Below are 14,790 nucleotides of genomic sequence, written 5' to 3'. Positions count from 1 at the left end.
CATAATAAAAATAATTACTAAGGAGAACTTAAGTAGAAGAAAGATCATGGACTCAAATCTGATTTCTGTCACTTTCTCATCATGAGAGCTTGGCCATATGACTTAACCTCTCTGAGCCTCAGTTTCCTTTTCGGAAAAGTGAGAAGAGTAATGACCTCTCAGGGGTTCTGTGGTGTTTAAACGATAGAAGGCTTACAAAAGGCTGAGTGCGATGCCTCCCACGTATTCGGGTCCCATATATTTTATTCACTCCATGTATGATCTGCCTGGCAGACAACTTAATTTTCCAGAGTCCCTGCCACTTTTCCTGGAGAGAGGCCTTCTGGGGCTCAGGGCCTATTCTGGAATCCAGGCAGCCACACATTCAAGGCTAGGAAATGCCTTGCCAGGCGTTCACCCGCCACTAGATGGCACTGCGAGATCGCACGGACGGGGCTTCCATCTGGTTGGAGCTGGGCTCCATGTTCAAGCCCCTCCTCACAGTTACCAAGGTCTGTCGCCTTTTCCTAGGAAATAGGTATGTGTGTGGGTGAGGGAGCGGGAAAGAAATATGCTGGCGGCCTCTATAGTCATCATGGCCATGGGATCTCACGGATAGGGTCAGCCCCCAGTCCTGCTCTCCCTAGAATCCTCAGATTCCCAGGGACTGGGGAAGCGGGTATGGCACCTACCGGGAGGTAGGTGGGGCTAGCAGGGAGGGCAGCTGCAGCTCCTCAGAAAGGCCTGGTGGGCAGAGGGCTGCCTATGAGGAGTGCAACCAGGCTGGGCCAGTCAAGGGCCTGGGCCGATGAGTCCCAGGGCTGGAGGCTGCCTGGAATGGTGTTTGCGCCTTTGGGAGAGGATTCCAAAGCAAGGCAGGCACCTGGCCGCAGAGCACTGCCTCTGGCTGCACCTTCAGTTATGGGCATATTTGGACCAGGGACCTCCTCTGTGCCTATAACTGGGCCCAGACTGGCTAGAGTGGGGCACGTGAAAGGAATCCTTTAGTGTAGGGAAGCCCGAGAGTGGTGCTTCCGTGGGCAAGGAGAAGCTGCCTTCAGCGTCGGGCTAGGGAAGAGCATGGACGTTTATGCAGGGGTCCCTACGCCACTCATCTTTAAGGAACTCAAGTGACCTCATGGAGTCTGCTTCTCTTTAACTTCAAACTTACATAACACTCCTCAGAGATGGCCAGGGGCGATCATTATTCTGTTTTCACAGATGGAAAATAATGGCTGAGAAAAGAGAATTAATCCTATAGTTAGGCAAGCCTGGGCCCCTGGGAGGCAACCATGTCTCCTTGAGTGGAGTGACACCAGGGTCCTAGAGAGTTTGGCTGAGATTACAAACAGGTGTGGACAGCAGACATTACAGAAATGCCTATTGGGAGGAAGGTGACAGCTGGATCCTAAACATGCTGAAAGTGGGAGGGGCCCAGAGGTTATCAGATCATCTGGGCCCATGTTTTTCAATTTTTTTCCACCACAAAACCTCTTTGTGCAGTAAATTCTTGCGGAAAAATGCACGGATGAGAGAAGAAAACAGAACCACTTCAGCCTCTCCTTTACCCCGGCTTTGGGGGAAATCTGGGGCTCCAGGAGCATGCTTTTGAAAAACACAGACGGAGTCCTGGGTTCTCATTATAGATAGGAGGAAAGCAAGGGCATAGAGGGAGACTGTAGTCACACAGCTGCTGAGTAGCAAGGTAAGGCTGGCCCTCGACTCTTAGTGGCACTGCTTCCTGTTCAGGGAGATCCGGGGGAGCTGGGTACAGCCTCTGGTGCAGCACCCACTCTGGGAGCCAAGGATGCTCTTCTTGTGGCCCACTGAGGGCGAGGTGGTTACCTGGAAGGACTTGATGAAGGTCCACAGCAAGGTCCGGATGCCCTCCCCTCGGCTCAGCAGTTTGACCAGGCGCATGACCCGGAAGAGGCGGAAGAAGGTGATGGAGATGCGGGAGTTCTCCTCTGCGTTCTGGAATCCATCGGCAATAGGAGGTGGTAGTTAACACAGCAACAAGAGAGGTGCAGGCAAGAACGAGGTGGGCCCTGCTCTGAGCAGCACAGCCCTTGGTTGGGGAGGAGGTCGGGCAGGGCAGGGCAAAGTTAGCTGCACTAGCTTCTCTGCCCTGGGGCATGGATGAGGAGGTCAGCTGCCCCCTCTTCCAGGTAGACAACCCAGGCCTGACAACTTTGGCCAAGCCAAGCTGTACCCAGGCCCCTGAGCCTATGACCCCGTTTATCAGGTCTCCCCTTTTCCCCTTCACTCCTGATTCTTAACCCCTGGGTGGAGCTACCGAAGATTCCATAAGGAACTTCCATATGCTTTGAAATCTAGGCCGAAAGCGAGCTGCCTTGGGTGCACCCACCCTCGGCTGCGAGCTGAGATTGCAGCCACATCCTACGTCGGGCCTGGCAGGGTGACGTGCATCCCGAGTGCGATGTGGCGCTCAGCAAGGTGGCTGGGGGGGTCGTGGCCTCCATCCCAGCCCGAGGGGTGATGGCATTGGTGGGCAGGGAGGGCTGACAGAGAATAGGGCTGGAGTGGGGTGCCCGCGGCAGGGATCTGGTGCTCTGGCAGCTCAGGACTCCGGAAGTCTTGTTGTGCCACCTCTTCCCACATGGCTGCAGGGACAGTAGGGATAGGGGTGTTGCTTAGCCCACGGAGAGTGTCTGTTTGCAAGCCCTTGCCTCACCTCAGACGCTGAAGCTGTTCCCCTGCTACTCCCCTCTGTTGTGCGGCTTCTGGGAGGCCCCAACCCTTTCTAGACTGTGGGAGATCCCAGAAGGGGTGGGAGGCACACTCGAAGTGAGCCCTAGATAAGTCCGGGTCCAGGTGTAGGAGGACAGAAGGATACTGCTTAGGGCAGATCATCTCCTCAGGGGAGTCCTGGAGCCCAGGGACAAGGAGAAGGCGAGGAAGAACTGGATGCGGGCCAAGCCAAGCGGAGGCAGGAACCTGGTGCAAGGGCTGCTGGAGTCTGCTGGCCGAGGGCCCTCCTCAACGTGTGGGACCCGGAGGGCTTGGGGTTGAGGCAGGTGCCTGGCCAGGGCTGTCCTGTCACCCTCTGCCTCCAGACCTGAGAACAACACGGACTGACCACCTCCCCCTACCCTCCCCCAGCCCGCACTGGCCAGAAAGCTGGTGCTGAGAGCCCTCTGGGAGCCCTCCACCCATTCCCCAGAGCTAGTGCAGCTCACCCAGCCCTTTTGGCACCAGGAGAGAATGGACCTTCAGGCTTCCTGTTACTGTTCCTGTCCCACGCGACCCTCAAGGGAGGAGGAGTCTCCAGGTCACTGGCAGGGAGGATCTGTGCAGGCCCCCCCCACTTCTTGCTTCTCTGCTTTCTTTTCAATCATTTCAGGCCAATCGTCCCTGACAACGTCCACACCTTGTTTGCCCCCCCTGAAAATCCTACAAGCGCCAGTGCCCCTGAGGGCCCCCAGCGGCCCTTTGTTCTAACCTGGTAGCCTGCTGACTGTCATGGACATGGCCAGTGGTACCTGAGGTCACCCATCTTACTCTTGCTCCGTACGGGAAACCCACGAGGGTGGCAGAAAGCTCCAGAGGCGGTTGCTCCTTGCCCGCACACCCTCGTTCTGCCCTGGGAGGGCTCTGCAGAATCCATGCCGGAGGGTCTCTCCTACTCTCTGGACTCCCCAGACTGGGGGAGAGTCACAATATCTCTTTGAGTTTCAAACCAGTGCCTCAGATCTGCACAGGAGGCCTGTTCCCCTCAGGCAGGGTGACCTGTGGGCTTGGGTTGGGGGGCTGCTCCACAGGCTGCTCTGGAGCCCGGGAGGGACAGCCAGCCAGAGCCCTGGTCCTACCCTGGGGCCCTACACTGCCCGCCTATTTTGAAGCCTTTGATGCCCTTAATCTCTGCATTTCTATCATCCATGTATCTACTTGAAATTCTATTTTCTTTCCTTAAAAGGAGGTTGTGTTCCCACAGAGGAGTAGGCAGAGAAGGCTCAGGGTTTTATAACTCAGCTGTCAGTTCCACCATGTTCAGGAAAAGAGAAAAAAGAAGAAAGAACAAGCTGAAGTGGGGAAGTTCAGCTGCGAGTGTCAAGAGTTTGAGAAGTTGGTGCCACAGGGGCATCTGGATTTGACGAGTTGAAAAAGGAAAAGTCAATCGTGCAGTTTAAATTCCATGCTGGGTTCAAATCCCCCACCCCGTAAACTCACTCCCCACCCCCCCACCCCCCGCCGCCGCCAGTAGCTGCAGTTTCCTAATGCTCTAGGAGGATAAATACATTTCTACAGAGACACAGAAATGTCCTCCAAAAAACCAAATGACAATGCAGGGAGTCAGGAGACCCCAGGGACCACCTCTGGGAAGTAGGGTAGGATGCCCGGGTTCAGCCTTTTCCTGGGCAGCCTTTCAGCCAGCCTGGGAGGGGCTGTGTTAGGAAGCACCACTCGCCGACCCAATCTTGCCCCCGTCCGCTGACTTTCAGGGAATCAACCCACTCACTTGTCCTTTTAAAAACTCACACTTGACTCCGTTTTGAAACGTGTGATGGCAGATTTTAGAGAGGCCTGTTCCAAGGAGACGTCAAGGTCACACCTGGCAGCATCTATCACTTTAGGCAAAGCGGATCACGGTCCTATATCAGGAATGCTCCCATCAAACCCCTGAGTTTGTTTTTCTGTGTAGCCTAATTTGAACGAGCTTCAGGAATTTAGAAAAAATCATGCCTGGATATTCAGCCACACTCTCAGTGACAGATTCCAGCTTACAACCTCTTACTGTGGCCTTAAACTCAGAGCACATAGGAGGCCAGTAGTTACAGACACTGGATGGTTCGTGGAAGTCATCGCCTGACTTTCTGTCTCCCGCCTCGGTCATCCCTCTCCTTCCTCTTTTCTGCAGAGCCCCTGACCATGGCGCTCATGGGTGCCCACTACAAATTTCCCACATTGGATTAAAGCTAGAGACTTTAGCCCGTGAAGTCCTCAGAATGTTTAACAGGAAATGACCCTTGGGTCCACTTCTCTCCTGGTGGCTCATTAGATGGTCAAGATCACAGTGAATGATCACCCAGAGGAAAGCTCAGGGAGGGAAAGGAACACCATTACACAACAGCACGTCACAGCTCACACGTGACCGGGCAGGCGAGGCGCAGGACAGACATGGCGGCTACATGCAATGGGAGCGAGGCTGGGCTCCCAGAGATGCCGGGCATCAGGGTGGGTGAGAGTGAGGACTTAGAGGAGGGTCACAGAAGCTAAGAGCGTGGTTGGGAGGGTCGGTCTTACCATAAAGGGAGAGCATTGGGTATGTTCAGCTGGCTTTAAAGAAAGGCAGATAAGATAAGCTGTAATGAGTCTCCAACGAAGATGCCTGGTACTCTAGGTCTTGGCTAACACAGGAGCAACACCGTGGCAGGAGAGGGCAAAAGGAAACAAGTGAAAGAAATACAAAGCACAGGCCTGGCAGCTTCTGAGACATCACTGTGAGTGTGGCCTCTGCACAGATGGGTCTCCTGTCTAGGGAGGACCCTAAGGCATTGTGTACTCAAGACCATCACTGGCCACGAATGAAATAATTCAGGTGCTTGTTACACAGGAGGTCTTTTGAATTTTGTGGGGGTAGGTTTTATTTTTTCCCCCTAAAATGAGTTATGTGTCCCAAGATAACCTTGGAGGGGTTGCACTTTCTGCAATTTAACTCACCCAAGCATTGCCAGCTGGAGGAGAAAGGCTTTGCTTACGTCCCAGTGCATGTCCCTGCCCAAATATTTGTGAGCAAAGGAGGTCAAGGGCAATGGCCCTTGAATTTGAGGGGAAAACTCAGTTTTAGTTAACACTGAGGAGGCCCCAAAGAGGTGGTCCTCAAGCCCCTCTGTAGTAGGGCTAGTCCTCAAGCTCAGGTTCAGGAGGGAGATGGCCCCACTCAGCTACTAGTGTACAGGTGTGGAGAGCCAGGCTCATCAGTGTGAAACAATGTTTCTTACGTTTAAAGCTCTGCACATAATTTAGGATGTTATTATTAACACCCAAAATAGCTGTTCTCATGGGTCTGACTGCTGAGTTCATTTTGAGGCAGGAGCTGAAGAAACCGACCACTAGTGAGTATCCCACGTCCACCTCCGTTCCTTGAGCCTGTATCTGGGAAGGTTCTCCTATGCTTTGGGCTCCAGCACTCAGAGCTCAGCTCCTGGTTGGTCCTGATCATTTTGAGCTGTTAACTCTTTCTAGAAGGTCCTGACTTTGCTTTTACCCTCCACTTTCAGATGGTTGCTCTTGTGTTTCTGTTTTTAAGGTATAAACGAGGAAAACATGTAATGGAAGTTTTGAAGGATGGAAATGTGCACAACTAGACATTTACTTGCAGACTGAAAATACTTATTTGTTAAAAAATTTCTCAGCAAATTCCTTTTCTTCCCTACAGCAAATTGGTAAGATGACCTTTTTCGGGAGTAATGGAGATAAAGGGGGAAGCAAAGGAAAAGAAGGGGAGGGACACCTCTCCAGTCCCTTAGAGAGCACATTCTAGATCTTGGTTTCTGCTTCAGGAGGAATACCAGCTGCCAGGTCAGTCCACAGGCCTGGAGGCTGTGGAATCACTAGAATTTGGCTAGCAGGCTGAGAAAGAACATAGAAACACACATGAACACATACACACACACAACCACACACAGAAGACATCTCTAGCTGCTTGAGTGCTTGTCCTCCCATCTTAAAAGCTTAGGAATTCTGTGTTTCTAGAGCTTCAGTAGGGGAGGGAGTGTGAGGGTCAGACGGAGACAAATCTATAGTACATGCAATGCCAGGGCATCAGAAGAGTTCCTGGCAGGCCTGGCCTGTTGCTCTCCTCTTGGATCTATCCTGAAAACTGTCAAAGCTCCCCATCCTCTGGGTTGATCCCATCCAGAACAGGACCAGAAAGACAATTTAGAGAACCCATTTGTGTTCATGTATTCTAATAATCTTGATTATATCTTAGTATTTTAATAAGATGTACTGAGAATCCTTAGGATACGGCTCTGCAGTAGGAGTTAAGAAATCAAGAGGAGCAAGGAAGGCAGCAGAGAGAGGAAGGATGGGGTTCTCTGGGACTCCTACTTGGGGTTCCCAGTGCAGGTGATGATAGCTCTCCTAAGAGTCTCACTTTGGGAGAATCTGGAGAGTCACAGACTACTTTCTTTCTTGGGCCTTAAGCTATGCTATTCAGAGGGCACTTTTGACCTGCTATAGCAGCATTTATCAATGTCTCATGTAGGCCTGTTTATATTTGAAGAACAATGTTCATAAGATCCATGATCTCAAAAATAACTAACCATTCATAATAAAATCAGAAAGCAACCACTGGGTGATTTCTAAGTGGAAACGATAGGAAAAAGCATAACGTAGAGCCCTCGCCCTCAGAGAAGCCACAGTCTTCTGACACACAGCCAACCCCCTAAGGACATTTCCTAGATGCTCTTGTGCAGTCATTCCAGTCTCTGGTATCCTGCCCGGAAGCAAGTGGAATCCCTTGGTGAGCCAGAAGGGGAGAATGGACCCACTGGGTCTGGGCATCTGCACCTTTAGCCCAGAGCCATGGGATTTGCCACTCTCTGGGATTTGCCACTCTCTGGGATTCCCTGGTACCCTGTCTTGAACGACCACCTAGTGCCGCTTCTACTTTTTGAACTAAATTCGGAAATGGCTGGTAGCTCAGAGTACTCACACCCTTCACCTATGACCCTTTCTCAGATTTGTTCTCAGTCGCCCTGAGGTAGCTTATAGTTTCCCTATCTGTGGTTCTCCTGGGGAGGAAGGGCAGAAAGATTCCCTGAAGACTCATGCCCCTGAGCCTGGGGACCCAACCCATACTACCCTTCTAGAGGGAGCCAGCAGAGCTGCTTACCTACTTTGAACATTCTGGCCAAGTCTTCCTATGGTGTTCTACCCAGTACTGGTAGGCACTGAGCAGCCAATGATTTCATCTTTCTGTTCTAATGATCTAGCAGTTTCCAAGGGGTTTAAAGATATTGGGCAATTAATTTGTTTTTGTAATTGGCATAAATGAAATAAGGTGAGGCAGAGGAGGAACATTTTCAGAACGAGTCCTGGCTAGTGGTTCCAGCTAACAGGCTAAGGGGCAGATTGCATAAGATAACCCAGTTAACTTACTTCTCTATACTTACACAGATTACCTAGGTTTGGTATAACTGGCAATGACAACAAGAGTGGCATTGGGCAGCTAATAGGAAATATTGTCTGGAAAATTGTCTTTCTGAATTAAGTACAGGATCAAATTAAAAGTTATCACTCAGTGGATGAAGTCTTAGTTTCTGGAATGTCCTCACTGCTCCTTTTCATTGGGGACCATCTTTAGACCATGCATAAGACACTGAAGGATGAAACTCAGGAAGCATCGGAGGCTGGTGAAGAGAGGGGATGGAGGAGGGGATTTTCCCAGTTGTTAACATTGCACAGTCTCTGGTGAACTAAAAGATTGTTGAAAAATAGCTCTTAACCATATAAAAAGGAGACCTGACCTTACCTTTCCTTTCCTTTCCTTTCCTTCCTTCCTCCCTTCCTTCCTTTTTCCCTCCCTCCTCTTTCTTTCTTTCGCTCTTTCTTTCACATAGCCAGGAGGCAAGGATTACTAGGGATTAAAGGCTAAGTAGTAGATATCTAGGCTGTAATATTCAACCAAGCTGTCTTCTAGGATATTAAATGCAGGTTACCTTCTGATTCCCTGCAGGGAAGGCTGGCTCTTGGCTAGGTCATGAACAAGCCCCACAAAGCAGGTCTGCACAATCCATTGGTGCCATTGAGACAATGGGCATAATATTAGAGTCACTGAAATTCTACATTCCTCTGGAACATGGTCAAAAGCAATGTCACAGGAGCATGTAAGTCTTTTACTAGCTGCCCTGCTACAGAGCTGTTGATTTTTTTTTTTTAAGTACACTTGTCCAGAACTTAGGGAGTAGATCAAATATAAATTCCATTTTAGACCACATGAAGATCTGGGTCCAGCTGGCATCCCTCCCTACTCCCCAAACTCCATTCTATGCATTCACTGCCTCTAATCTCATCTCAGTTTGATCTGCAAGACAGGAAGTCTGGTTCAGTTACAAGAGTGTCGTGGGATGGTGGAAGGCTGAGAGGTTGGGGTTTTGTTAGTGAAAGTCCAGTTATCTAAGTTGGGAGGATGATTATCAGTCTGGTACACATGAAGAGAGGCAGGGGTCAGGGGCTTCAAGAGACATTGACGCCACCTTCATGGTCAGGAAGTGTAGGTCAAATGTAGGTTAAGATGGGGAGGTCTTCATTATCCTTTTATCTCCTCTTCCAACCAGGAACTAAACTGTGGCCCTATAGATGTGGAGGACGTGGGAGATGCTGAATCTTAGAGCCACTAGAGATGGCAGAAGGGGAGAGAATTTTAAGAAGGCCAAAGTAAAATATATTTTAAAACTGGAAATCCTCTGAAGTTGCATGAAGAACTTCTTTGCTAGGGACACGCAAAGCTTAAATAAGCACAGGTCAACTCAGATACACAGAAGATGAGAGTAGATGGCAATGGCTTTCAGATTTCAAATTTAAGCTGAGGGTAGAAGGCAATGGCCTTCAGAGTCCTTAAAGGAAGGAATTATAGGTAGTTGAAAGCAGTTCTTAGATAGAATTTCCATTTTGGTCTGTGGAGGAGGTCTTTGGTCTTTGGAGATCTGTGGAGGAGGGGTTCTAAGGAAAAGGAAAGAAGGGGGATTACAAGGGAGGCAGAAACACTGCACAGAAAAGGGCGGGGAAAAATGAGAGAGAGCCCAAAGATGAGGCAGTGGAAAGAACAGCCTCTCTTTTCCGTTGTCCACCTGTCTACCATGTTGGAGACCTCCTGGCTTGCATCTGTTTCCCATAGTAAAATTCTAGTCAGAAGGAAAAGGGCCCTCCTTGAATCTTTGTGGTTACAGACACACAGTTGAAATGCCTCTTTGGAACTTCCTTTAAGGTCTTTGGCCCCAAGGGAACTGGTGGAGAGGTACAGAGGATGGGGGTTGCTGGTTCCTGGCTCACTCTTGCTCCTCCAGTCTCTGTGGGCTAGACTGCAGAAGGTGGACAGTGGTGACCACTGTTATTAGCTGCCCAGTGGCTAACTCACATGGTTAGCCTCAGGGGTCACTGTGTTAGTCACCTGGAGCCTGATGGCTCCCCAGGTGTTATTACCTGCCAATAATTCATACTAAACAAGAGTGATGAAATTGTCAAGGTAGTTTTATCTTCCCTTGGCGAGGACAATCAGTATCCTTCACTCAAATGACAAACAGAAGGAACCCATGAAGAATAAATGAACGAAATCACTTTGTCAGCAACAATAACAACATCAATGAACTCTCTTTGAGAGAGAAAGGGAGAGGGAGAGGGAGAGGGAGAGAGAGAGAGAGAGAGAGAGAGAGAGAGAGAACAGAGAAGCCCAGAAGGATAGAGAAGAAAGGGGGACATAGAACAAGAGTATGACTAAAAGAAAAGACACACTAAATAGAAAGAGTAAATGGTGCAGGCTATACCTTCTGGTGGTATTCGTGGGCATTTTTGAACCCACCTGGGACATAGATCTCTCATATTCTCTACCAGCTCATGGAATGTTCTAGGTCCCTTTGCTTGCAGCTTTCTGGCAACCACACTGACAGTAGCTTGTTAGCCTGTGGGAACTAAAGCAACAGACACTGGCTAGGCCCAGATGGCTGTCTGGCCAAACCAAGGGAGTATTGTGACAGCTTCCTTCCACTCTTCTATTTTAAGGGAAAGGAGAGGGCTGTGTGTGGACAGAAAAGATGAGAATAGGGAAGGAAAGGGAAGAAAATTAGAGGAAAAGAGAAAGTGAAGGAGGCAGAAGGCAGATGAGTCTTGCTGGGTCATAATGGGGTCAACTAACCACTCAGGTGATCCAACACAGGCTGAATTAAGAACCCCAACCAGGATGTCCAGACAAAGAGAGGTTCCCATGGACCTCTCAGGTCAAGCCTGCAGGGCACTTCTCAATGTCACAGCTTTGGAAAAGCTTGTCTACCAGGCCACTTTATCAGGCCTGACTTCTTATCGCAGCTGACCTCACAGTGCTCTGTGGTCGGTCGCCCACACAGTAAGACTTGCCTCGCCTTGCAGAGGTCTGGGAGCTTTCGAAATGACTCCTGCATTGCCAGCTAGACTGCTCATAGTCAGACACACTGCTAAATCTCCAGAGGCCGGCTTTATTTCCAAGCAGAGTAGAAAACTGCCTTTGTAGAGCAGCTGGAGGATGGGGAGTAGAGACTCTCTCACTCAGGTGTCATGTTCCCGAAAGTCTTACATTAGACACACCAGATGTCCCAGATCTCCAGTCTTTAGGTTGAGCATTACTGCCTTCTCTTTAAGGGCAACGTTTCTTTTTGGAAGGGTAGCTAACTTAGTCACTACCACCCTAGTAAGAATTAGTACATTGGAAACAGGTGCCATGGTCGCATGAGTTTTGTTGTGGGGCTGGGGGTGGTGCTGAAAGTGGGAAGGGGGCAGGGAAGGAGATCCATGAGCAACAGAAGAAGGGATCCAACAAAGGGAAACAGAGGTGTAAAGAGGTGTCAAGGATCAAGTCTGCCCCACCCCACCCAGCTTAGCCTGAGGCCACCAGTCTTGATTTAATCTCCCTTAGAGCCAGCTTTGGCCACACCGACCATCGACCATCGTCATATATATAGACAATGTCTGGTTACATCACCTACACTAACGCACCTGATGGGGAGTCAGCGGCCAGATTCTTGGTTGGCCTTGCTATTAACAAGCTGTGAGAATGAGCGAGTTGTTTCCTGCCCCTGGCTTTCCATATCCTCATCTCTGACATTCGTGGATGAGGCCCCCCGAGCCATCCTGGATGCCTCTTCTGCCCACACCCACATCCAGTCTGTCAGGAGATACTGTTCTATTTTCACAACAGATTGAGAATCTGACCATTTGGTACCACTTCCAGTGCTCCTGCTCTGTGGCCAGCTCCCCTTGCCTCCCATCTGGGTTCCTGCGTTTGCCTTCTGAGTGCTGTTCCAGCTTCCACCCCTGACGTCTAGACGCAGAAAGGTGGTCCTTTAGAAATGCGTCAGACTATGGTACTGCTCTTCTCAAAGGCACTGGTGTCTTCCCTTCTTGCTCAGTATAAAAGCCAGAATCCTGTCCCTTGTCCAGTCCCCTCTCCCTGGGCCCCTGCTCTGTGTGCTCCAGCCACCGTGGCGGCTGCTTCTGCCCCGAAGCTCCTCCTCGCCTTCACACCTTTGCTCCGTGCCATGTCCCCTCCTCAGGAAAGCCCATCTTACTGGACACTGCACCTGCCTTCCCTGTCCCCGCTACCTCTGATCCCTCTAACGTGACATAATTTCTTCTGAAGCACTGATCATCATTTAGCCCACTGTAGGATATTCCTATTTTCTAGATGTATGGCTCATCGTCTGCTTCTTCCCTCTACCCTGGAATGCCAGCTCATGAGGAACGGGCTTTCATTTTGCCACCGATGTATCCTAGGTGCTTGAGATAGTGCCTGACACACACAGAAGGTGAGACCATAAATGCAGTGGGATGGCCTGGGATGGGTGGAGAACCCGTTTCCTGAGAGGGAGGGGGTGCCACAGCCTACTGGTGAAGGCAAGGAGGGAAGAGAAGGCATTTGCGAGGACAAGAGTATAAATTGCAGGGACAGTTTGAGGGCAGTTGGGAGTAAATTTGGGATTTGGTGAGGGAAACGAGAGTTGATTTCTGTAGTCTTAAAAGAGTCAAAGATGATGAGTGACAGGTGAAAAGCCCTCATGGATTCCTCTGACGCTGAAAGTGTGGGTTCCTGCCAAATAGAACATATGTCTGGGAATGGATATCTTGTGATGATGACAGTCTGACTAGAATGTTCTGGGAAGGCCTAGAGCAGCACCCTGGGAAACCACCCTGGCCCTGTGAACTTCCTCATACCAGAGAGCGTCTAGACCCAGAAGCTGCTAGTGACCGGAAGGCAGAGCCACGTGGTGGAGGGACCTGCTTCTGAGACTAGGCATCACTGCTCCTTTGTTTGTCATCCACCATACTGGCTGCCCCTGAGGGCAGGGTTGCGCCGGGCCTGTGCTCATGGCGTGGGCCTCTTGAGACTTGGGTTGGGCACATACTCGGTGCTTACTTTCATCTGGCTGAACCTGTCGGCCACACTCCAGAGTCTAACCATATCCGGGAAAGTAAGGACCCTCCCAGCTCTTCTAGGAGGGCTTTTGGAAGAAATGTCCTTTGCTTGGGTGCCACACTTGGGAGCCACAGTCTCTCCCACTGAGTAGTGCTTTGCAGTTCCACAGAGTTTTAAAATAGATGCTGTTATTTCGGTCTCCAAACACACTGCAGGAAAAATCATCACATTCCTTTGACAGATGAGGAAACCAAGTCTTCACCATTTCGCTAACTTCTCCGGGAAGAAGTTCTGACTTCCTCTCCCACACTGCCTTCGGGATGTGGGTGACATTATGGTTTTTCTCTTGGTTCAGAAGCCAATCATTGTGCTAGGGGTGGGTCTTGGAACACCCCCTCTTGCCCTCCAGCACACGCACTGTCCCCATTTCATCCCCAGACAAGCCTTCAGTATGACTTTTAACAAATCCCTCAGCCTGGAGGAGTGAGGAGTATCCCAGCGAGGGGTCGAGGGAGGCTGGAGGAGCTTGAGCTGTATTAGAACTCTAAGGCAGTCTGGTACATAATTTTTTGCTTTGAAAATGGGAAAAGAACCTGTATGGTTACTGGAAATATAAATTACAGGACCTAAGGGCAGATCGAATCCTGGCTGGGGGGAGTACCGTTGAGGGGGTTATGTGAGATGTATGTGTTTGTTACAGGCATCTTGGACTGAAGAGACAGGGACTGTGGTCAAGGGCAAAGTGAATGGGCTATAGCAGGAGGTCTGAGTTCTAGCTGTGTGGCTCAGAAAGGCCCTTAAATCTCTCCATCAGTATCTTTAGGGTCAGCAAGCTGGGGATGATAATTCTTGCCTGTTAAATTCACAGGGCAGGTAAGAGTTACCTGAGATACACATATGCGCAGGTGAATTGTAAGTAGAAAATCATTATGCAAACATAAGGATCTGCAGGATGACTTCAACCTCCTTTCTTGCCCTGCATACCCCCTCGAGACCCCACATAGCCACTCTTTCAGTAGAAATCTTATACCCTGGCCACTTTCTTTCTTTTTGCTTTGTTTTTCACTTAAGAAAAGCAATAGTTTGGGAGAAAATGGCAGGTTGAGTGGTACAGGCCTTGCCAACGGCGAGAACCACAAAAGACCCCCTCACAACCTCGGGACTGTATCGAGGGGAACAGCTTGCTGTCACCTTTCTGCATCTTCCTGCCACAGGGCTCCTAGTCCGGACCTGTATGGACCTGTACCCTCTGTTCTTCCCTATCCCCCATCCCACACGCTCCCTCAGTTGAGAGCAGTGCTCGAGCGGAGCTCCGAGCAAGCACAAAGGCGTTGACCTTTAGAAATGCAGGGATGACTCCTAGCCCTGTAACACCGTCAACAGAACCTGACGGACACTTGTAGGGCTCAGAGGGTGCCCAGATTGGTGAGGTGAGGGGGATGGGCCTTGGGGGGGAGGGATGGTGCAGAGCATGAGGAGGAAGGTAGACTTTTTTTTTTTTTTTTTAATGATCTAATGTTTTTCTGGGAGAAGTCAAGGGACAGTGTGTATACACATGCACGCACGCACGCACACACGCACACACACCATGAGACAAAGACAACCCAGGGGGATCTCAGAGACAGAGGGGCCATCAAATCTATGGCTATAGGGTGAGCAGGTATAGGGTGAGCAGGGCAGGT

At 50.2% G+C, this 14,790-nt stretch overlaps 1 protein-coding gene across 39 annotated transcripts in view; it reads right to left on the bottom strand.

The window, feature by feature from the left end:
- The window catches only part of CACNA1C (calcium voltage-gated channel subunit alpha1 C), a 732,665-nt gene that overhangs the window by 51,637 nt on the left and 666,238 nt on the right, over positions 1-14,790 (bottom strand). For 26 of the 39 annotated variants that reach the window (XM_032349974.1, XM_032349985.1, XM_032349983.1 and 23 more), the window contains 2 exons: positions 5,245-5,277; positions 1,825-1,953 (listed from right to left, as the gene is read on the bottom strand). In XM_032349974.1, coding sequence (XP_032205865.1) covers positions 1,825-1,953; positions 5,245-5,277 — 162 coding nt within the window. The remainder of the gene's footprint in view (positions 1-1,824; positions 1,954-5,244; positions 5,278-14,790) is intronic. The other 13 variants (XM_032350007.1, XM_032349975.1, XM_032349976.1 and 10 more) reach the window with 1 other exon arrangement.

The sequence above is a fragment of the Mustela erminea genome, chromosome 6 (genome assembly GCF_009829155.1).
Source record: "Mustela erminea isolate mMusErm1 chromosome 6, mMusErm1.Pri, whole genome shotgun sequence".
NCBI classification, from domain to species: Eukaryota; Metazoa; Chordata; class Mammalia; order Carnivora; family Mustelidae; genus Mustela; species Mustela erminea.
Note: the sequence above shows the minus strand (reverse complement) of the source record. Positions and strands in the feature narration are given on the sequence as shown.